This window comes from Osmerus mordax, chromosome 1, assembly GCF_038355195.1.
Source record: "Osmerus mordax isolate fOsmMor3 chromosome 1, fOsmMor3.pri, whole genome shotgun sequence".
Taxonomy (NCBI): domain Eukaryota; kingdom Metazoa; phylum Chordata; class Actinopteri; order Osmeriformes; family Osmeridae; genus Osmerus; species Osmerus mordax.
In genome coordinates this window covers 23,426,782-23,449,700 of record NC_090050.1, presented here as the reverse complement: position 1 = coordinate 23,449,700, position 22,919 = coordinate 23,426,782, and the positions used below count along the sequence as shown (strand labels likewise).

The 22,919-nt window shown below is 47.5% G+C and overlaps 1 protein-coding gene across 1 annotated transcript; it reads left to right on the top strand.

Moving 5' to 3' along the window:
- The first annotated feature begins 4,652 nt into the window (after nucleotides 1-4,652).
- On the top strand, nucleotides 4,653-21,924 carry tafa3a (TAFA chemokine like family member 3a). The gene is made up of 4 exons (XM_067242492.1): nucleotides 4,653-4,764; nucleotides 17,963-18,112; nucleotides 18,297-18,421; nucleotides 21,860-21,924. Exons 1-4 carry the CDS (start codon nucleotides 4,653-4,655, stop codon nucleotides 21,869-21,871), a joined length of 399 nt encoding a protein of 132 aa, XP_067098593.1. The 3' UTR covers nucleotides 21,872-21,924.
- Nucleotides 21,925-22,919: the final 995 nt, after the last annotated feature.

The following is a 22,919-nucleotide window of genomic DNA, read 5'->3' as shown; positions in this document are numbered from 1 at the left end:
TTCTCACGCACACAAATGCTGGTTCCAATTCATTCTGGTTCTGAAACCTGCTTGAAGATTAGCCAATCAGCTGTCTCCTTGCCACTCATGATAACAGCCCTGGTCCCTACACACCTGCAAGGCTGTTCCAAAACCCTTCTTTTGAATTATTCTGTTTATAAACAAAAAGGCCAACAAAGCTATTCACATCATTTGCACATTCATTGCTGCAATTCATAACAAATGAATGTGTTATACCAAGACTTCACTTACTAATTAAATACTAAATACTAACTAGCTAACAGTAACTTCACTTTTTTTGTCACCGGTGTCAAGGGTAACGACAAGGGAAATTACTTCTGTTTCTTCTTTTGCAACTCGTTTGCAGTAAGCAGAGGATTATTGTATTGGTTGGCGTTTCCTCACGTCGATGCCAGAAATAGTGTTTCACATCTCCGCTGCTGCGTGTCTGTGCCAGAGAGGCCATATGCTCAGGTTTTAATTGCCTGTGGGCTGCGATGGCTTTGTTTTCTTCATTACATCCCACATTATGTTTCTTTATTGTTCGGAGACGTTGGCGTGCGATCCAAAACTTGGCCTCTCTGTCGGAAACACAGTTGGTAGTTAGCTAGCTTTCACAAGTGTAAGAGTCCCCCCCCACCACCAGACAGTAATCGCTGCCCCCTCCACCCCCCCCCCACCAGACAGTAGTCGCTGCCCCCCCCACCCCCACACCACCAGACAGTAGTCGCTACCCCCACCCTGCCCTGCCCACTCCACCACAAGAGACTGTGTCTGTAACCCACTCCTTCCTCTGACTCATCTCCCAGGGCACATCCACCCTCAGCTTGGACTCCTCAGCTGTGGGAAGGACTTCTTTCCGCGAACTTCCACTTGACCACGCCTGAACTCACTGTAGCATGTTAGCGTGATAGCACGTCAGCGTGTTAGCATGTTAGCGTGATAGCACGTCAGCGTGTTAGCATGTTAGCGTGAGAGCACGTCAGCGTGTTAGCATGCTCCCGGTCACGGCTCGACCTCCAGCTTGTTCGACTCTCATCCCACTCACCCGTCTGGGGACACGCACCCCAGATCTGGCCCACAATGCACTGCAGCCCGCCTGGCGTGCTTGCGGAGTCACTCCACCCCCCTCGGGCGGGCGTGAGAGAAAATCGGCGAGAGCAAGGTCTCACCCACCTCTCCCTTAACGCCGGAGGCACGGACGGAGAGGATGAGGCGAGGACGAGGGACGAGGGACGGACGCGTGACATCATCTGAGCGTAGGCGCCGTTCTCCCAGACCTCCGTGTGCCACCTCGTGGCGCGGGCAGACAAGACGAGTCTGAAGCCAGGAACAGATATAACCATGTCGAGACGTCTGTCCACCGGAAGACGAGCGCTCTGAAGGGACTCGTTAGCGACTCAGACGAGCTGGCATGTGGGCAGGCAGGTAGGCAGCTCGGCTCGTCTGAAACCAGAGCGATCTCGCAAAGCATCATGGGAGGTCAGTCTCTTGACTCACCATGGAATCGCGGGCGGTTGGAGTTCCTGGCGGCGTCTGCTCATGGAGAACGTTCCTTCACAGCCCTGCCAGTTCTTCACTCCCTGTTCCTCTGACTGCTCCTGGACATACAATGAGCTTTAAGGAAGTGGAAGGATCAGATGGATCTAATTGTCTCCTCGCTGATGTCTGGATGAAACCAGTCGGACTCTGACTGCTTGATCTGTTCAGCTTCAAACTGTGAATTTGACGGGCCTTGTATGTTTACTATCACAGAAATCACAGAATGGGGTTTGCTGCACTGTGAGTCTTTCATACTCGACAAAGCTTGTTTCGTAGAGCAAAATCGTATCCGCACGTTTTAACCTAGTGTGCACTCATTAGATTTCAGTCGCTGACATGGGTTAGCATGTGCTACAGTGGTCTTCGCTGTGGAGAGTGTGGTGGTTTAAGGAGAAGTTGGTAGATGTTGGAGGTTGGAGCAGAGCAGGGGGAGGTCCGGGGGACTCCAGGGCATGTTGGGCCAAAGCTGATTGGATGTGGTCACACATCAGGAAGCAGCTGATTGGATGTGGTCACACATCAGGAAGCAGGACTGGGAGAGACAACACTGGGTTTGTTGTGCCCTCCAACCAAAACAAGCGGCTTGGTCTCTCCTAACAACTATTCAACAGGAATTCTGCTGGATCATCCTCATGGTCTCTCCCTCTCTCTCTCTCTCTCTCTCTCTCTCTCTCTCTTTCTCTCTCCCTCAGCCTAGCCTTCAACATGGTCTCTCTCTCACTCTCTTACTCTCTCCCTCTCCCTGTCTCTCTCTTTCTCTCCCTCTCTCTCTCTGTTTCTTTCTCTCTGTCTCTCTTTCTCTCTCTCTCTTTCTAAATAGGAAAATGAGCAACATTTTAACATTAAGGTAACATTAACTACCAATGTAATTACATAACAGAGCGACTGACAGTAAGTACAGGGACATTCCCCCCGAGGCAAGTAGGGTGAAGTGCCTTGCCCAAGGACACAACGTCATTTGACACGGCCGGGATTCGAACCAGCGACCTTCTGATTACTAACCCGATACTCTAACCGCTCAGCCACCTGACCCCCACCTGATCACAACAGATAGTTTTGACGGACCTGCGCTCACAGGGTGGGTGTTCTCCAGATGGCTTGTGCCACATAACGAAAGGCAACGGTTTATGCTGCTTTGAAACATCCGTGCTCAGATTTGACTCATGCCTCCGTACTAACTCAAAAGTTGAGCTTTCCTCAACTTTCGAGTCCTCGTTTATGGATGTACACGTAGGCGGCCATTTTGGAGTCAACGAGTCAAACGTATTTAAGCGCGCTGTCAGTAAAAACACGCTATGGCGTGAAGACAGACAAACAGCGCTGTGGGAGATCAGCGAGAGCACAGCCCTCTCCAGCTGTTTGTTTTACCTGGGAAAATATCTTGCAAAAAAAAACATGAATCCTCACCGTCAATCTGAGAATGACGAGCGACAGCTCGCTCTCGACTTTGTGGATGTCTTCTAGGCCGTGTCCTGATTTCTAGTTCTGGGTTGTGGGCGGCCATGTTGGCAGGATTGGGGCTCCCTGTTGTGCGCGGAGGAACGCAGCAGGCCAATCAGAGTGCAGGTGGCTCCAATCAAAGGAGGGCTGCCAATCAAATTCAACGTCCTCTGGGTGGAGTTGGAGCTTGTGAGGTTGAGACTACGTCCCAGGGTGTGTGGCAGTGACACGCACACATACATACACACACACACAGTGTAACAAAGTACTTCTTAAACTCTCTTTCAGGCCCTTAAAATAACAATGTGATTCTTTCTCAGAATTAGAATCCGATCCTCTTATAAGCTTTCTGGAATTGTTAGCCTTTTTTTGGCTTCATTTAGGGAGACAGTTGGAGATCAGTCTTAGTGAGGCCCGCAGAATAATCTGACCCTCTTCCTTATAAAAACCAGCATATTTCCTCTGTACTTATCTCTTCCGCTCCCCAGGCTGTGCATGAGTTTGTGGATGAGTCTGGATGAGTTTGTGGATGAGTTTGTGGAAGAGTCTGGATGAGTTTGTGGTTGAGTTTGTGGATTAGTCTGGATGCCACAGTAATATGGAGTTAGATTAGTTTCATAATTCACAAACAAACGTAACACGATTCACAAATGTATTTCATGATTCAGAAATAAATGGAACGCGATTCATAAATGTATTTTGTGATTCACAAATGTATTTTCGTGATTCACAAATGTAACGCAATTCACAAATAAATGACCCCATTACTTTTGTTTGCAACCTGATGAACACGAGTTACAAATCGGAGAACACGAGTTACAAATCCCTGCATTGTGTGTGTGGATTTTTTGAACTTTCCTGACGCGCTTAGATTCACAAATGCATTTTTTCTAAAAGATATTCTCTGCAGCCTATCAGATGTCTCTTCCAATTTTAGCCAATCACAGCTAGCTTGCTAAACGTTAGCCTAGGAAACACTTAAAATTACTAAACATGGATCTTGCCATTCTCAAGAATATTCAATCACGTATGATAATCGGTTTAATAAGATTAATAAGCAATATTTCACCTACATGCTACCAGACGACATTGCTCGTGATCTGAAAGAGACATTTTGTCCGTTATTATGGCAGGTTGTTGAAGTCCACATAGACACGTTAATGTGATTGGCTAAAATTTGAAGAGACGATCTGATAGGCTGCAGAGAATATTTGTTTGAAAAAAATGCATTTGTGAATCTAAGCGCGTCAGGAAAGTCCACATACACAAATGCAACAAATACAAATGCTAATCCAGGGATTTGTAACTCGTGTTCTCCGATTTGTAACTCGTGTTCTCCGATTTGTAACTCGTGTTCTCCGATTTGTAACTCGTGTTCGTCAGGTTGCAAACAAATGTAATGGGGTCATTTATTTGTGAATCGCGTTACATTTGTGAATTACGAAATACATTTGTGAATCGGGTTACATTTATTTGTGAATCATGAAATACATTTGTGAATCGTGTTACGTTTGTTTGTTTGAATTATGAAACTAATCTGACTCCATACAGTAACAGTTGCCACATTCCTTGTCTGTGTGAACTTTCATGGCGAATAAAACCAATTCTGATTCTGATGAGTCTTGATGAGGTCTCCTGTAACGACCTGGCCTGTGTTGTGTTGTTGCAGAATGCGGGGCAGAGAGCTACGGAGCGCGTGCAGAAGACTGCTCCTGCTGTCCCTGTGCATGCTGTCGCTCTGGGGAGAACTCACCCTCGCCTCCTCACACAGGAGTCACATAGGTAAGAGCAGTCCTCACACACTCACACTCACACACACTCACACACGCACACACACTCACACTCACACACTCACATACACACACACACACACACTCACACACACACTCACACACTCACACACACTCACACATACTCACACACACACACATACACACTCACACACACTCACACACACTCACACACGCACACACACTCACACTCACACACTCACATACACACACACACACACACACTCACACACACACTCACACACTCACACACACTCACACACACACATACTCACACACACACACATACACACTCACACACACTCACACACTCACACACACACACATACACGTACTCACACACTCATTCACTCACACACACATGCATACACACATATACACACACATGCACGCACACACTCACACACACACACATGCAAACACTCACTCACTCACACACACATGCACGCACACACTCACACACATGCAAACACTCACTTATTCACACACGCACACACCCACACGAGAGAAACAAACAGAGGTTGATTATAACATTGTTATTGTTAATTTGCTGCAGCTGTGCTGGGGACACATCAGCGTGTGATTGACAGTTGAGCATACAGGAAGTGGGAGTGAAGGTTGGAGTGTGTTCAGTGACTAAGTGTTTAAACACTGGGAGTCAGGTGGCTGAGCGGTTAGGGAATCGGGCCAGTAATCAGAAGGTTGCCAGATCGATTCCCGGCCGTTCAAAAATGAGGTTGTGTCCTTGGGCAAGGCACTTCACCCTACTTGCCTCGGGGGAATGTCCCTGTACTTACTGTAAGTCGCTCTGGATAAGAGCGTCTGCTAAATGACTAAATGTAATGTAAAATGTAAATGAAAACCCTGGCTGCCGTGCTGGTGAGGGAGAGGGGAAGCTCAGAGTGAGACATGGGGGAACCATAGCCGATGTGGACGTGTTGCCTTACCGATGCATCAGTGCCTGTAATGGGTATATACTGTTGAGTATGTGTACTCCACCCTCGTCACCGTGGTTACCAGCCTGACTGCCGTCCTGCAGCTAGAGAGACATAAACAGTCCACACTCACAAACTCTCCACATGAAACACAAGGTTTAGTTTTTAATCCCCAGGTGGGCGTTCTGGCCCAGAGTAGGAGAGTTTAGAGAGAGAGAGAGAGAGAGAGAGAGAGAGAGAGAGAGAGAGAGAGAGAGAGAGAGAGAGAGAGAGAGAGAGAGAGAGAGAGAGAAAGAGAGAGAGTGAGACTCCTTTCAGAGAGTTTGGTGGTCGTATATTGGGGGGGGTCTGTGGATACACACAAACTAAAACAATTTCTGCGGTTCCAAGTTGCACAAATGAGAAATAATTGCGGTGCTGGACTCCAGAGAGGGGCTGAGCGGCTAAGCCAATCAGCCCTGAGAGGAGTTCTAGCGGCCCACTGCTGTCGCTACACCGAGGTAATCACCAGGCTGGCTCACCTGCCTGTGGAGGTCATGTCAAGGTGTGCCCAACAAACAAACCTCTTTAGCCCCTCTGTTTTATCGGGGTGGGGGCCCTCGCCAGAACCAATTGAACCTTTCAGCGTGCGCCGACGAGAGACGCTCAGAGCACACGGCTCGGTAATAAGACCACACAACCCAGAGGACCTGCACATCTGAGGGGGAGAGGGAGGGAGAAATGAGAGAGAGAGGGATGGAGAAGGAGGGAGAGAGAGACAGGCAAGGAGAATGGGAAGGAGTGAAATGAGGGAGGCGGAGGGAAAGAAGGGAGGGGGGGAGAGGGAGTGGGAGGGAGAGAAGTAAACAGGAAGAGAGGGAATGGAGGGAGAGTGAGAGGGAAGGAAAAAGAGAAAAGAGAAACAAATAATGAAACGAGGAGAAATAGAGAGAGAAACCGTGAGGAATGTAAGCAGAAAGAGAGAGAGAGAGAGAGAGAGAGAGAGAGAGAGAGAGAGAAAGAGAGAGAGAGAGAGAGAGGGAGGAAGAGAGAGAGAGAGATGGAGGAAGAGAGAGAGAGAGATGGAGGAAGAGAGAGAGCTGCCATGGAACCTACACTATTCAAATGCAACCAGGTTGAAACATCCTCAAACATCCGAAACACCGAAAGCAAGAGCTTTGTACCGCAGCAGGTCCTCTGCCCTCTCATTGGAAAACAGTCATCAAGCTGTGATTAGTCAAGTCGCCCCAGGGCTCTGCGCTGAGACTCCTGGGCAGAGTAGGAGGCGTGAGGAACAGACGGAGCAGGCTGGAGGTGGGGTTCACTGGGACCGCGTCTGTCTTCCTGCTCCTCCCCTCCGGCACGCAAGGTCACCTGGGTTGTACTGCATCGCCCGTCTTGTCCATCATCATCACGCACACCTGGAATCCAACATCATCCGTTTCTTTTGTCCCGTCTTTTAGTTGTTATCGCTCTCGGTAACCGGCGTGTTTGTGCCGTTTTGTACCGTTTCGTTCTTAGTGTTATCTCAAGGTTTTGCGTTTTTACGGCGAACATACCTTTTTAAAGCCTGTGACTGGGCTCTTATTGTGAAGTATTTTAGACCCTGTGACTGGGCTCTTATTGTGAAGTATTTTTGACCCTGTGATCGGGCTCTTATTGTGAAGTATTTTTAGACCCTGTGACCGGGCTCTTATTGTGAAGTATTTTTAGACCCTGTGGCCGGGCTCTTATTGTGAAGTATTTTTTGACCCTGTGACCGGGCTCTTATTGTGAAGTATTTTTAGACCCTGTGACCGGGCTCTTATTGTGAAGTATTTTTAGACCCTGTGACCGGGCTCTTATTGTGAAGTATTTTTAGACCCTGTGACCGGGCTCTTATTGTGAAGTATTTTTAGACCCTGTGGCTGGACTTTTACTGCACAGTCCCAAGCTGCTCCCTCTGCTCCCAGGCATGCTTCTGTGTGCAAACAAGAATTTACATTTACACAGTTCATGTGGAGTTCAAATGAATATATATATATATATATATACTCACTTTCTCTCTCTCTCTCTCTCTCTCTCTCTCTCTCTCTCTCTCTCTCTCTCTCTCTCTCTCTCTCTCTCTCTCTTCTCTTTCTCTCAGAAATATACACATTAAAGGCCCAATAGCTTCTAACTGCAGCTTCCATCTTCTCCAAACCACAACCCTCGGTTCTGGATCTTCAAGCAAGCAACCGTTAGAGCTTCCTTTATTAAAACCATCACATTATGAAATAGTATCGCAGGCACTCACAACCCTATCCTTCTACATTACAGTTGATTCACTGCTTGATGTCGCTTTCATCCAAAGCGACATAACAATAGTTCATGTAGAAAGTAAAACTGAATTGTGCATAGTTCTAACCAACTTTCTTCGGTTGGAGTCAAAGACCTTTCTGTATTTCCAAGGCTCAGGGGAGAGTCACCAGATCTTAGGTGCTACCAGGTACTGGGCAAGGATAATATAAATGATATCTCAACTACAGTACCAATGTTAAGTAAATAAACCACTTAAGAAACATTTGTAGTAGTATAATATTATAGTGTAATAAAATGTTAACTTAAAAAAATCATAAACAAATATACACTCAGAATTATGGGTGGATTTGTACCTGCTAGCTCTTGATCTGCAGTCACATGTCCAATCAGTGAGGCTGAACAACCCCCCCCACCCCTCCCCCCCCCAGGGATGTGTAAAACTCATCAGTAGCAGGATCTTTAATGGGGTGAATAATTGAGAATGATGAGCACGCTGTTATATGCAACAGAGAGGGTGGTGCCCTGCTGTTGTGTTGTTACAGCCCTGCTGTAGTGTTGTTACAGCCCTGCTGTAGACGGTGTTGTTACAGCCCTGCTGTAGTGTTGTTACAGCCCTGCTGTAGACTGTGTTGTTACAGCCCTGCTGTAGACTGTGTTGTTACAGCCCTGCTGTAGTGTTGTTACAGCCCTGCTGTAGTGTTGTTACAGCCTTGCTGTAGGGTTGTTACAGCCCTGGTGTAGTGTTGTTACAGCCCTGCTGTAGTGTTGTTACAGCCCTGCTGTAGTGTTGTTACAGCCCTGCTGTAGTGTTGTTACAGCCTGGCTGTAGTGTTGTTACTGGCTGTAGTGTTGTTACAGCCTTGCTGTAGTGTTGTTACAGCCTTGCTGTAGTGTTGTTACAGCCCTGCTGTAGATGGTGTTGTTACAGCCCTGCTGTAGTGTTGTTACAGCCCTGCTGTAGTGTTGTTACAGCCCTGCTGTAGTGTTGTTACAGCCCTGCTGTAGTGTTGTTACAGCCTTTCTGTAGGGTTGTTACAGCCCTGGTGTCGTGTTGTTACAGCCCTGCTGTAGTGTTGTTACAGCCCTGCTGTAGATGGTGTTGTTACAGCCCTGCTGTAGATGGTGTTGTTACAGCCCTGCTGTAGATGGTGTTGTTACAGCTCTGCTTTAGTGTTGTTACAGCCCTGCTGTAGGGTTGTTACAGCCTTGCTGTAGGGTTGGTACAGCCCTGCTGTAGGGTTGTTACAGCCCTGCTGTAGTGTTGTTACAGCCCTGCTGTAGACTGTGTTGTTACAGCCCTGCTGTAGTGTTGTTACAGCCCTGCTGTAGGGTTGTTACAGCCCTGCTGTAGGGTTGTTACAGCCCTGCTGTAGATGGTGTTGTTACAGCCCTGCTGTAGATGGTGTTGTTACAGCCCTGCTGTAGGGTTGTTACAGCCCTGCTGTAGGGTTGTTACAGCCCTGCTATAGTGTTGTTACAGCCCTGCTGTAGTGTTGTTACAGCCCTGCTGTAGTGTTGTTACAGCCCTGCTGTAGTGTTGTTACAGCCCTGCTGTAGACTGTGTTGTTACAGCCCTGCTGTACACTGTGTTGTTACAGCCCTGCTGTAGACTGTGTTGTTACAGCCCTGCTGTAGACTGTGTTGTTACAGCCCTGCTGTTGACTGTGTTGTTACAGCCCTGCTGTAGTGTTGTTACAGCCCTGCTGTAGTGTTGTTACAGCCCTGCTGTAGATGGTGTTGTTACAGCCCACTGTAGATGGTGTTGTTACAGCCCTAAAAGAAAACTGTTGTTAGAGCCCAACAGAATAATGTATTGTTCTCACTGAACTGCTCCTCCTAAGGATTCTTCAGTTTTTTCTCTCTTGAGTGTTCCTGGGTGCTCGTCCTTGTCCTCTCTGAGGGTTAAGCTTAGTTATACGTGCTGATCTATGGGCGTATGTGAAGCCCTCTGTGACATTGCTTGTGAAAAGGGCTGTACAAATAAAGTTTGATTGGGTTTGGTGAGTGCGGAAGGCCTAATCTCTTCGCAGGGTGCTGTCTCCCTGACGATGGAGCGCAGTGAGTCGGCACTCACCTCTGTCTCGACAGAACACTGATGTATGTTCCTGTGAAGCAACGCACAACGAAGACTGTTAGTTCTGGATTAATCACACGGTTTGACAGGATTTTTCGTTCTCCATACAGGGATATTTATTTGACATTAACCGAAGTAGCAAATAACCTTTCGGTTTGCCAGATGGTGAGCTTCTTCCTGTTCAGGAGAAGAAACCTCTCTCCCGAGGACAGAGCAGTATTGCTGAGTTCACTGATCTTACCTGGAGTCAGGTGGCTGAGCGGTGAGGGAATCGGGCTAGTAATCCGAAGGTTGCCAGTTCGATTCCTGCCATAACAGCAGTGATTACAGAGAGAGGGAGGGAGAGGCAGGGAGTGGGAAAGAGGGAAAGAGAGGGAGAGTGAGAGAAAAGGGATAGAGACAGAGAAAGTCAGTTGGGTGAGTGACGGGGGCCAGGTAGCGACTCGGCAAAGCCAGAGCTTAGAGACGGAGCAGGGCAGAACTTGTGTGAACTGGTGCCCACCACTCATTAAAGTATTAGTCAGGGGGAGTCAGGTGGCTGAGTGGTGAGGGAATCGGGCTAGTAATCCGAAGGTTGCCAGTTCGATTCCCGGTCATGCAAACTGACGTTGTGTCCTTGGGCAAGGCACTTCACCCTACTTGCTTCAGGGGGAATGTCCCTGTACTTACTGTAAGTCGCTCTGGATAAGAGCGTCTGCTAAATGACTAAATGTAAATGTACCTGGTCTAGCTCAAACCGCGCTCTGGCACAGCGCTATTACAATGTGGCAGAGAATATGTCTGGAGAGTGGGACGTGGTCTCGCAGGGCTAATTCCCTGCTGTTATTACTGTGACAGATTGACGGGCCCCGGTCGTGAATTAAACACATTTGCTTTAATAACTGTCGTTTGAAAGCTCGTTCCTGTAAAGGCGCAGTCAGATCATATAAATCCTGACAGACTTTTACGAGAGTCTCCTCCTCATGCACACACACACACACACACACACAAGCGCATGCACACACACACACAAGCGCAGGCACACACACAAGCGCAAGCACACACACAAGCGCATGCACACACACACACAAGCGCAAGCACACACACAAGCGTATGCACACACACACAAGCTCATGCACACACACACACAAGCGTATGCACACACTCACACGCCCACACCATCCTCCTGTATTATCTTGGTCCAGCACACTCTCCTGTGTTTGCCCTGGCTGGATGAGTGAAGTGAACTATAAGGTTTTAAAATACAGTCTACCTCTCCATCTGTATACCTACCTACCTACCTATCTCTCTCTCTCTCTCTCTCTCTCTCTCTCTCTCTCTCTCTCTCTCTCTCTCTCTCTCTCTCTCTCTCTCTGTCTACCACTCTATCTCTACACCAATCTAGTCTTGCCTGACCTAGCCTAGCATGAACTAGCCTTGTCTAGCTTAGCCTAGCCCAGCACAGCCTGACCTAGCCTAGCCTGAACTAGCCTTGTCTAGCCTAGCACGGCCCATCACAGCCTGACCTAGCCTAGCCTGAACTAGCCTTGTCTAGCCTAGCACGGCCCAGCACAGCCTGACCTAGCCTAGCCTGAACTAGCCTTGTCTAGCTTAGCCTAGCCCGGCACAGCCTGAACTAGCCCTGCCTGACCTATCCTCGCCCAGCCCAGCCAGCCTAACCTAGCATAGCCTATTTTAGCCCAGCCTACCCCCAGGGATCCTGCTTAACAGAACAGTCACACCTCAAACCACAGCGGGGCTGACCGAATAGCAAGATACAGAATAGAATCAAGTTCACATCACTTCATTTGGTCGAAGGAAAAGCAGCCGGCTGGGAGGACTTGATGTGGCTGCATACCTCTCTCTCAGCTCTCATAGTTTAAATAACACACAGCTTCCTGCTTCCTGCCTTCTCTGGAGCTGTCAGGTGGACAGCAGACCGTGGAGACAGTTCATTTGTTAAGTGTTGTCTCTTCATTGCGGCTGGCCCTGTGTTTAATAACAGGCTGGCCCTGTGTTTAATAACGGGCTGGCCTGTTGGCCTGTGTGCTGGCAGGGGATTGATCATGTGTGGGGGCAGCCAGATGGATAGGCCTGACAAGGACTTAAGCCCGGCGCGAGGGGGCCATTAATCCTTCATCGGGATGCTTCATCTGTTTCTTCCCACTCTCTTGGGCCCTCCGTCCAGGGGAGGGGCCTCCTCAGGCTGGGGGAGGGGCCTATTGAGACAGGGGGAGGGGCTTCTTCCATCATTTACATTTAGTCATTTAGCAGACGCTCTTAACCAGAGCGACTTACAGTAATTACAGGGACATTCCCCCCGAGGCAAGTAGGGTGAAGTGCCTTGCCCAAGGACACAACGTCATTTGGCACGGCCGGGATGGGGACCCTCATGGGGAGGAGCCTCTTGAGTCAAGGGGGAGGGGCCATGCTGGTCAAGGGGGAGGGGCCATGCTGGTCAAGGGGGAGGGGCCATGCTGGTCAAGGGTGGGGGGGGGGCTTTTTCTGGTGAACGGTCTATTCTATCTTTAACTCATTCACATGTATGTGTTACTGCTGTAACCTATATAATATTCTGATTACAGTGAGGGGTCTGTGATGTGGCCATAAGTTTTGGCAATGACAAATGTTTTGTTAATGGTTCAGTATTTGAGGAAAGAGTTTTCACATGTTTCTATAGAATACTGGAATACAATAGGGCACATTTCATATATTTTTAAGCTTTTTGGGCAGAACATTTTCAATATTTGCAGATAGTCCCCTCTTTTACGGCAGTCAATCTGCTCTTAAAATCCAATCCGAATGATAGAGTGATTTCACCTGTCTAGAACTAGTTCACATTTTCCCCTGTGCTGATGATATGACTTACTGAAATTATGTTAGCAGTCATTTTATGCCAAGTCCCAGCAAGCTTTGCAAACACAAAATGTATGTTGCTCCCAATACTTTTGGCCACGGCTGTAATATCTGCCTGATTGAATAATACAATCTGTTGACAGACTTGTAGGCTGACATTAACATCTGTTGGCTAAATGTTTTTCCCTATGCACTATAAACATTGTCCTGTGACCTTCATGCCTCAGCTTGTCTACCACCAGTGTGTGTCTGAACGGGTCTATTGAAATGTTTTCCGTTGAGGTGTTCGTTAACAGCTGGTTGTGTCATACTTATTAACCCAGAACCTGAACTGATAATCACACCGTTCTATGTGAGAAAAAAAAAAAGAAGTTTCTTCTCAAGTGTTTGTCTGGTTCGACTTCAGAAGGCATCAAAAAACTGCAAGTCTCTCCAAATAAACCGTTTTTTAAGGTGATAACATGTCATGCCAGTCTCCTGAAAGATGTCTGTGTTGGGCTGTGTTGAGCTGCTAAACAGCAGCTTGTGTAAGCTGAAAGTGTGTAGTATCTCCTGTGTGTGTCAGTTAGTGTGTGTGTCTCCTGAGCAGAGGGTGGTTGTCAGCGCAGCAGGTCTACTTCACAGAAGAAATGACTCAGTCTTTTCTGAAACGGTAATCCAATTAAACATACTCTTCTCCTCATCCTAAACCTAGTGGACGATTTACTGTAAAACTATCATCCCTTCACCACACTGAGTGTGTTTACTTTATACGGACGGAATAACAGCACCCGTTTGAGGTACAGTCGTGGCCATAGGTTTTGGCAATGACAAATGTTGTGTTTTGCAAAGTTTGCTGGTTCAGTATTTGAGGAAAGAGTTTTCACATGTTTCTATAGAATACTGGAATACAATAAGGCACATATAATATATTTTTAAGCTTTTTGGGGGCGGACATTTTCAATATATGCAAATAGTCCCCTCTTTTACAGCAGTCAATCTGCTCTTAAAATCCAATCAGAATGATAGTGATTTCACCTGGCTAGAACTAGTTCACACTTTCCCCTGTGCTGATGATATGACTTACTGAAATTATGTTAGCAGTCAATTTATGCCAAGGCCCAGCAAGTTTTGCAAACACGAAATGTACGTCGCCACGGCTGTACATTTCATGTGATATTGTTCCACAGTGTGATTTGTCTCCGGCTCCTTGATAGGCTGTTTTCCACAGTGTGATTTGTCTCCGGCTCCTTGATAGGCTGTTTTCCACAGTGTGATTTGTCTCCAGCTCCTTGATAGGCTGTTTTCTGCTTGTCTGATTGGTTGTTGTGAGCTCTGGTATGGTGACTGTGCTGTGGTTGGGTTTGTTGAATCTGACCTGATAGAATAACAGGCAGTCAGACAGTCAGACAGTCAGATAGACAGACAGACAGACAGACAGAGAGACAGGCAGATCCCTCACTGAATTGCTCCTCCCAACATTTCATCAATTGTTCTGTCTTAGGGTTGAGGTTGGTTACAGGTGCTGATTTGTGAAGCCCTCTGTGACATCGCTTGTGAAAAGGGCTGTACAAATAAAGTTTTATTTGATTAAAAGTGTGTTTCTCTTGTTCCTGCTGTGGTCGAGGAGCGCACTGATCGTGTCTCCGGCAGCTCCACTCTGATCTCCCTGGTAACAGTCTGAGAGCGATGGAGCAGGTCCTGCATTAGAGGAAGGTCAGAAGAGGAAGTGAGGACATTTTGTTTTCTTCTCCCTCTTAATTTGTGATGAAGCCGGACCCGAGGGTCGTGCCTGGGTGGGCAGAGAAGCTGGTTTCCTGGCCAGGGTTGGCGGGGGGGGTTCGGAGGAGAAACTGCCCATGGTAACAGGTCCGTCAGGAAATAACATTTTGATTTGACATTAATACAACCGAACGATCTCAGAGGCAGCCCTGCCAGCTTTCCCCTCTCCCTCCTTCTCTTCTCTTCTATCTTCTCTCTTTCTTCTCTATTCTGTCTATTGTCTCTCTCCCTTTTCTCTCCTCTGTATTTTCTCCTTTCTCTTCACTCTCTTTCTTCATTCTATTCTCTTCCTCCTCGAGCTCATCTTTTCTTTTTCTCTCTCCTCCTTGTTCTCTCTTTTTTCATCCCCCTCTCCTCTCTCCTCTCCTCCCTGTTCTCCCCTCTCCCTCTCATCTCCAGTGTCTCCTGTGTGTGGTGTTGCTGAGCAGGATGACTGGAGGTTGTCACGTCGAGCTGATCTCTGCTCACACCCAGATGGCCTGAACCCTCCTCACAGCCCTGTCACCTGTAGCTGGCTGGACCGGGCTCCCACTATGGCTGATTGGATGAGTCATTCCCCCCCCCCCCGCCCCCCCCCCCGCCCCTTTCCCTCGAGCATGTGTGAAGCCCTCTGTAAAACCGCTTATTAAAGAGGGCTTTATAAATACAATATGATTCTTCCTGCTACAGAACCCTGTGGGGCTCCTGGAGAGGTTTGTGTCTGCAGCTGATCAGTAGGACCAGCGTTTAATGATCCGCGCCCGGGTGCCGTGAAATGGTTGCGTTTCCAGGGTTCCCCATCGGTGCGGATAAGAGCAGACACTGTGTAAGAGCTGGCAAGATGCTTTTTGGTAGGACAGTACAGCTGTCAATCAGATCATACACAGTTGAAGAAGGCATGTTACCTGTAAGGTATTTCATGGAGAAGAGCTTTTAATGGTTGTCTATATTTTTGGGATACAGTGTTGAGAAAATACAATTAATATTCAATTTCTGTTGCTGAAATGACCTAGTTTCTTGTACATATAAAATGTTTGGGTTGTGGTTTTGTGCCTCTTAATAAATTGGCAGATTTCTCCTGAACCTTGACTTTCTCTCCACTTTATTGTACTGTTTTTGCATAATGATAGAAAACAAACCTTTTAGAGATTGTTTTTGAGAAGCGCAAGGTTTAATATTCTCCATCTCAAGACTCATGACTGACAGTGTTGAAGCATCTTCCCCTGAACTGATTTCATAAATAAACTCGAAGGGGAAATATTACTCTTTTATTTATTTATTAATTTTTGTCGCTCGTCAACAATCTATTCATAAATGTGACAGCAACTTAAAGGGATTATAATTGCTTGTGTTAAAAGAGAAATAAGCTTGTGTGAAGGATGAGCCTCCAGTAGGTCTATACTCTGTCTTTGGAGACGGATGCTGTAAACTCTGTTTTATTTATAGATGGCCTCCATTCTGGAGACAAACGATGTGTCATCTGTTCTCTGTCTTCGTGCTAATAGCAACATGCTAATGGACACAGCAGTCTTACTGGGACGCTAATAGCACTTGACATGTGTTAGTTAATTGGACAAATATTTAGTCTTCCCTCTGTATCTGCTGACAGCTTGTCCAAATAGAGACTTTCTCACAAACCTGATGGTAATTCAATTACCGCAGTTTTAAATACACAGGTCAAATATTAAATATGTTTTTGTGCGGAGGGAATGTGTTTTTGTACATGGGAATCCTTATTTAATATAAGCATTATTATGATTATTATTATTATTATAGTGTTACATCAATCATTGATTTCATACAATTAAAACCAATCAAATAATGTCAATTTTTTTTCAGATTTATTCACATATAGTACAAACCTCAAAGTACTGGCATTTGACGTGTAGATATTCACAAGATATGTTGCATACTTGTCAGTTCAGGTTGGTGGTGAAACAACCTTGATGTATTCCTTTCTGCTTGTCTGCTCTTAAAATAATAACAATGTATTCATTTAGCAGATGCTTTAAGCGACACTCTCTGTCTCCTGGAGGAGTCCCCTCACCAGGGTCGTGCCCAGGCCCCTGACCCCTGACCTCCCCACCCGTGGTGCATGCTGGGACTGTGTGCGAGAGGCTGGGACCTTGACTGGAGGGTTCTGGAGACCTGGGTGGACCACTGATTAGACCCAGCATGGTCCTGGCTCCTGCCCCGACCTCCAGTCCCAGCCTCCTGCCCCAGCCTCCAGTCCCAGCCTCCTGCCCCAGCCTCCAGTCCCAGCCTCCTGCCCCAGCCTCCTGCCCCAGCCTCCTGCCCCAGCCTCCAGCCCCAGCCTCCTTCCCCAGCCTCCAGTCCCAGCGCCAGCCCAGGCTTCGACCCCCCCAACCTCAGGCCCAGCTTCCAGCCCCAACCTCCAGCCTCTTCCCCTAACAGCCCCCACCTCCAGCTCCAGCCCCAACGTCTTTCCCTAACAGCCCAGTCTCCAGCCTCTATCCATAACCTCAGCTCCAGCCCCAACCTCCAGCCTCTTTCCCTAACAGCCCAGTCTCATCCCTGATTCTGAAGGAGTGATTCTCCTCCTTCAGGGACTTTCAATCAGCCTCTCTCAGCTAACCCCGCCCACTCCCTCTCTGCCTGAACAAGTCTGAATATGCTATTTAAAGCAATTCCAACTTCTGAAATTAACTTTGACCTGAGGGCTTTCTCCTCTGTTTTCACTAATCAAACCAAGGGCAGAGACCCTACCTGTTTAGGCATCATTGAGTTTCTGTTCCAAAAACCACTCAATTGGTCATTGTTGTCTGGCCTTTTGTGGGTACGTGAACGGCACCTTATTGATTGGAAGCAAAATGTTTTTTTAATGTTGTAGATGAGGTTTTGGGATTACGCTGCAGCGTGGAGTTGGAAGCACTTTTTCAATCTACTTTCATCCCGAGAACCCAAATTGAAAATCTTTACAGGTGTAATTAGAGCTGATCTAAAAGCACATTGAAACTTTCTCTACCTCGCCTCATCTTGCCGACCATGTATAAAAGATCCTAGCTGACAGGAGATTTATATCAAAACTACCGTTGTATTGATATTTGATCCAGTGAAAAAGAATAAAACAAATATATATATATATATACTGTATAACGTGGGTAGATGTGATATTTTTTTTTATTTATTGTCCCTTTAAAAAAATCTATGGGTCTATGGGTGTAGCTGGTTCAACTCAGACCTCAGCGTAAACACAACCTGTCTGCCTCCAAGTTGTTTGCTTTTTGATGGTGTAGCTGTCTTTGTGTCTATGAAACACAAACACAGCTCTGTCCTGTCTCTACAGACGTGTTGGGTCTAGTCTAACAGTTCTCTCCTCTCCTCAGTGCACGTGAAGGCAGGGACCTGTGAGGTGATCGCTGCTCATCGATGCTGTAACAAGAACAAGATCGAGGAACGATCTCAGACCGTCAAGTGCTCCTGTTTTCCCGGACAGGTTGCCGGGACAACAAGGGCGGCGCCATCTTGTGTGGACGGTAAGCTGTGAGCAGGTCTTTTTATAAGCATCATGAAGAAATGTAGTTCAGGGTTGTAGTTTTTTGGGGGGTGTCTCCAGTGTACCAGTGCTGATCAGAGTGTGTGTGCTCCAGTGTAACAGTGCTGATCAGAGTGTGTGTGCTCCAGTGTAACAGTGCTGATCAGAGTGTGTGTGCCCTGCAGCCTCCATCGTGGCCCAGCGCTGGTGGTGCCAGATGCAGCCCTGCATGCAGGGGGAGGAGTGCAAGGTCCTGCCAGACCAGAAGGGGTGGAGCTGCAGCACCGGCAGCAAGGTCAAGACCACCAAGGTGGGGCTCCGCCGTCGCTCTGACAACCGCGGCCACGACGATGACGTTTTTTTTTTTTTACTCTCTCCCTCAGTGTCTCTCGTCCATCTCTCTCCTATTCCCATCTCTTGCTCCATCTTCTTCCTTCTCTTTCCCGCTCCGTCCATCTCTCTCCTATTCCCATCTCTTCCTCCATCTTCTTCCTTCTCTTTCCCTCCATCTCCATCTCTCTCTTTCCCTCCATCTCTCTCTCCTTCCATCTCTCTCCAACTCTCCCCCCCCTCTCTCAGTATCCTGTCTCTCTCTCTCTCTTTCTCTCTCCTAAACTCCACTCCCAGCTCGAGCAGCAGCAGAAAGCATGGCAGCCCCCTAGTTGAACAACCTACATCTCTCACTAGCAGCACTGATGCAGATACTGCAGGTGTGCTGAGGCAGCCTGTCCTACTTCCACTTGGCAGCAGGATGAGAGAGAGGGAGAGAGAGAAAGACAGGCAGAGATGGGATGAGAGAGAGGGAGAGAGAGAAAGACAGGCAGAGATGGGATGAGAGAGAGGGAGAGAGAGAGAGAAAGACAGGCAGAGATAGGATGAGAGAGATGGAGAGAGAGAGAGGCTTCCGGTGGGGTCCTGTCTTTGAGATGTATGCGCATCTTGGATGGAACTTCAAAAGAATCACAGAGAAACAAAACAAAGGAGGAAAAACAAACAAACATACAAACAAGATGCCAAGATACCAGAGGGGAAGGGAGGGAAGAGGAGAAGGTGTACAGACACCAACCTGGTGAGATGATGGCCCACCTTCCTCCGCCCTCCTCGTTTACTCCTCCCCTCCTATATATTTTGTTATTTCAGAAGATGCTTTTGGGGGGGGGGGGGGGGGATGGGGGGGTTACCGTTAGCGAGCCAGAGAGGCGCAGTCCTGAATCTCCACCTCATGCCCTCGCTGTCCGGGGTCTCCATGGCGAGGGTTCTGGAGCGCTGCCACGGCAATGCGAAGATTAGACTGTGTGTCCCTGAACAGCGAGCAAGGGAGCAGGAGATGGAGGAGGTCTGGGAGAGAGATCAGGAAATGTAAGCCCCTCTCACCTTCGTCACCTGACACAGCTCTCTGTGGGTGCTGGGACAAAACAATTGAACCCCTGCCAGCTGTTAATTAGATTACACTAATAGGTGCAGATATTTCAAAATAGAAACTGAGGTGTGAGCGTTTGTGTGTGTGCGTGAAAATGTATGAAAATATGAATCTGTTCATGCGTGCACGTGTATGCAGATATTGGTGTGTGTTTGTGTGTTAACTTCATTCTTACCAGTTCAAGAAGTAGCATGATTTGTTGTGAAAGTTGTTGTGAAGTGTTCCACTTTTAAAGGGCAAAACTCCTAAAAAAGGACAACAGTCTTATTTATACAAGTACAGCATGTTGCTCTGCTGGCTTCCACTGGATTCATATTCTGGGAAGTACTTATGCCAGCAGAATGTCAGCCTGAATAATGTTCATGGTGTTTTTAATGTAATAAACGAAACTACTGTACAAAAAATCCCATCTCTGCCTAGCCACATCATCTTGTGTGTTTGTGTGCATGTGTCTGTGTGTGTCTGTGTGTGTGTGTGTGTGTGTGTGTGTGTGTGTGTGTGTGTGTGTGTGTGTGTGTGTGTGTGTGTGTGTGTGTGTGTGTGTGTGTGTGTGTGTGTGTGTGAAGCGAAGGAGAGTATTGTAGATGGAGACAGTGGTGGTAGAGTGGATGACTGTGGGTTCACACTGGGCTTAGACCAGTGACGGGCCAGAGAGAGAGAGAGAGCAGGAACGAAGGCTGTCCAAACTCTGCTCTCCATGATGACCTGCTGCCGTTCAACTACACACACCCTGTGTGTCTGCATCTGATGAATCAACACATGAAACACAGAGCAGGACTGGGACCCTGGGAGGCTGTGTGGAGATTCAGGACTGGGACCCTGGGAGGCTGTGTGGAGATGCAGGACTGGGACCCTGGGAGGCTGTGTGGAGATGCAGGACTGGGACCCTGGGAGGCTGTGTGGAGATGCAGGACTGAGACCCTGGGAGGCTGAGATGCAGGACTGGGACCCTGGGAGGCTGAGATGCAGGACTGGGACCCTGGGAGGCTGTGTGGAGATGCAGGACTGGGACCCTGGGAGGCTGTGTGGAGATGCAGGACTGGGACCCTGGGAGGCTGTGTGGAGATGCAGGACTGGGACCCTGGGAGGCTGAGATGCAGGACTGGGACCCTGGGAGGCTGAGATGCAGGACTGGGACCCTGGGAGGCTGTGTGGAGATGCAGGACTGGGACCCTGGGAGGCTGTGTGGAGATGCAGGATGCAGACCCTGGGAGGCTGTGTGGAGATGCAGGACTGGGACCCTGGAAGGCTGTGTGGAGATGCAGGACTGGGACCCTGGGAGGCTGTGTGGAGATGCAGCATGCAGACCCTGGGAGGCTGAGATGCAGACGGATCTCATCCCAGTCCAGAGAGACACGTTTAACTGAGCACCACAAGGCTGGTGTCTAGCTGAGGCCTGGTCTGGGCCTGGGAAGCTCAGAGAAGCTTGTTCTCTGGATGATCTCCCTGGTTTTAAACACAGGTCTGACTGGGTGACAGTGGAGTTGGCAGCAGCTGTCGACCCCCAGCTGTTCAGGCGAGCTGCAATACTGGGAGGCAGCTTGGAGCTACATTACTAACTATGTTAGTTACTGGGAATCTGAAACAAGATGGGTAGTTTGATATAGGTTTTATTTCTAACCCTTTAACTTTCAGTATTAGTACTGGCATTAACTAGTATTGCCTAGATTTCTCCCTCTTCTTTTGGACGAGTCGTCCAATCAGAGCAGACTGGCCCGTGAGGCTCTCACCACATTCTCTGTCATGATCACCCTTAATCGCATCTGTAACCATCCATTAGTGGTGCCAAAACCTCCTGTCCCAAAGTCCTGTCGCTGTGGATCAAAGCATCTGCTAAACTAGGCCGACTCCTCCCACCCTGGACACTCCCTGTTTCAGTCACTCCCCTCCGGCAGAAGGCTGCGGTCTATCAGGACCAATACCTCACGCCACAAAAACAGTTTCTTCCCTTCCGCTGTTGGCCTCTTCAACAAGGCCAAGGGACCACACTGACTCAAATGACTTATTGCTTAAAACACACTGCTTTTGCACTGCACCACAACATGGTATCTTGTACATTTGTATTTTTTGTAATATTTGTATTTTTGTATTTTTATATTGTAATTTACGGCAACTTATATTTATCCCACTTAGTACTGCTAGTTTATGTACCCTTAGTATAGTTAGTCCACATATTTAAATTTTAGGTATATGTTTATTGTATGCACCTTCCTGCCAAAGCAAATTCCTTGTCTGTGCAAACTTTCATGGCGAATAAATCCCTTTCTGATTCTGATTCTGATTTCTGATTCTAAACGTGAAAAGTAACATCTCGTTATTCTATTCCAGGTCACGCGATAGTCCTCTACTCCTCTGTGGATCCTTGGTACCGGACGTCACGCTTCCTGTTCCTGCACAGAAACCTTGGGACTGCTGCATGTGATTGGTTGAGTGTTGATGACTGGTAGAAACCAGGGACCATTAAGGACAAACAAGAATAACAGAGACATTCCATTGATTGGATGCAAGGAGGAAAAGGGCGGGCCTGGCAACACAAGCGAGCGCCTATCTTGAAGGATAACTGTTTAGAATCCATCCAACCTCGTGAGACATTCTCCTTCCAGAACGCTGTGTTTGTTTTCCCGCCTGGGCAGTTGAACCCGGATTTCAAGGTGTTGAATGAGAAAGGACATACTTTGGAATTACGCAAGATACACCCTTAAACGGAATCAAGTGAAAATCATCATGTGAAAATATTCCAGTATTAATTTTTCGTCCATTTGTTTGTCTGCCGATAGCCCAGTGACTGAACATCCCTGATATATCTGTGTTATTAAAGATCTGTTTATATCGTCAAAGTTTTAATTCCTTTCGGCCTCATAAAACTAATATCCCTTAGTTTAATTTTTCAAATGAGATGTGTTTGGTTTTCGTGACCTCAGTTGGACCGCTGCTTTTTTAAAGGTTTGATACATTGAAAGAAGATTCGACAAGTGAATATAGAACAGCAAAAAACAATGTGTAAAGGTGTTTTGAGTGTTCGGAGTCTCACGGTCCAGTTAAAATGACATTAAATTGGTCTCTAACTGTTATTGATATCTGTTTCTAAACCTGGTAACCACCCTTAATTACAAATGTCAGTATTATGTCAATAAACCTATCTCGATGGACACCTCTGGATGGGAACGTTGTGGTATTCTGTGACGGTCTTCTTTGGCATCTTTAACAGCGACATGGAGAGACACGTGTACAAGTTAGCCCACTGACGAGTCACGAGCGACATCCATGATGTTGCTGTCAGTCTCAGATGAGTTACAATCCGAATATTATAATGAACTAAAAGGAGCCTACAATTGGCATAGTATACTAGAAGTATACAAAATGTAAGTATAGGCCTTCATAGAGAATT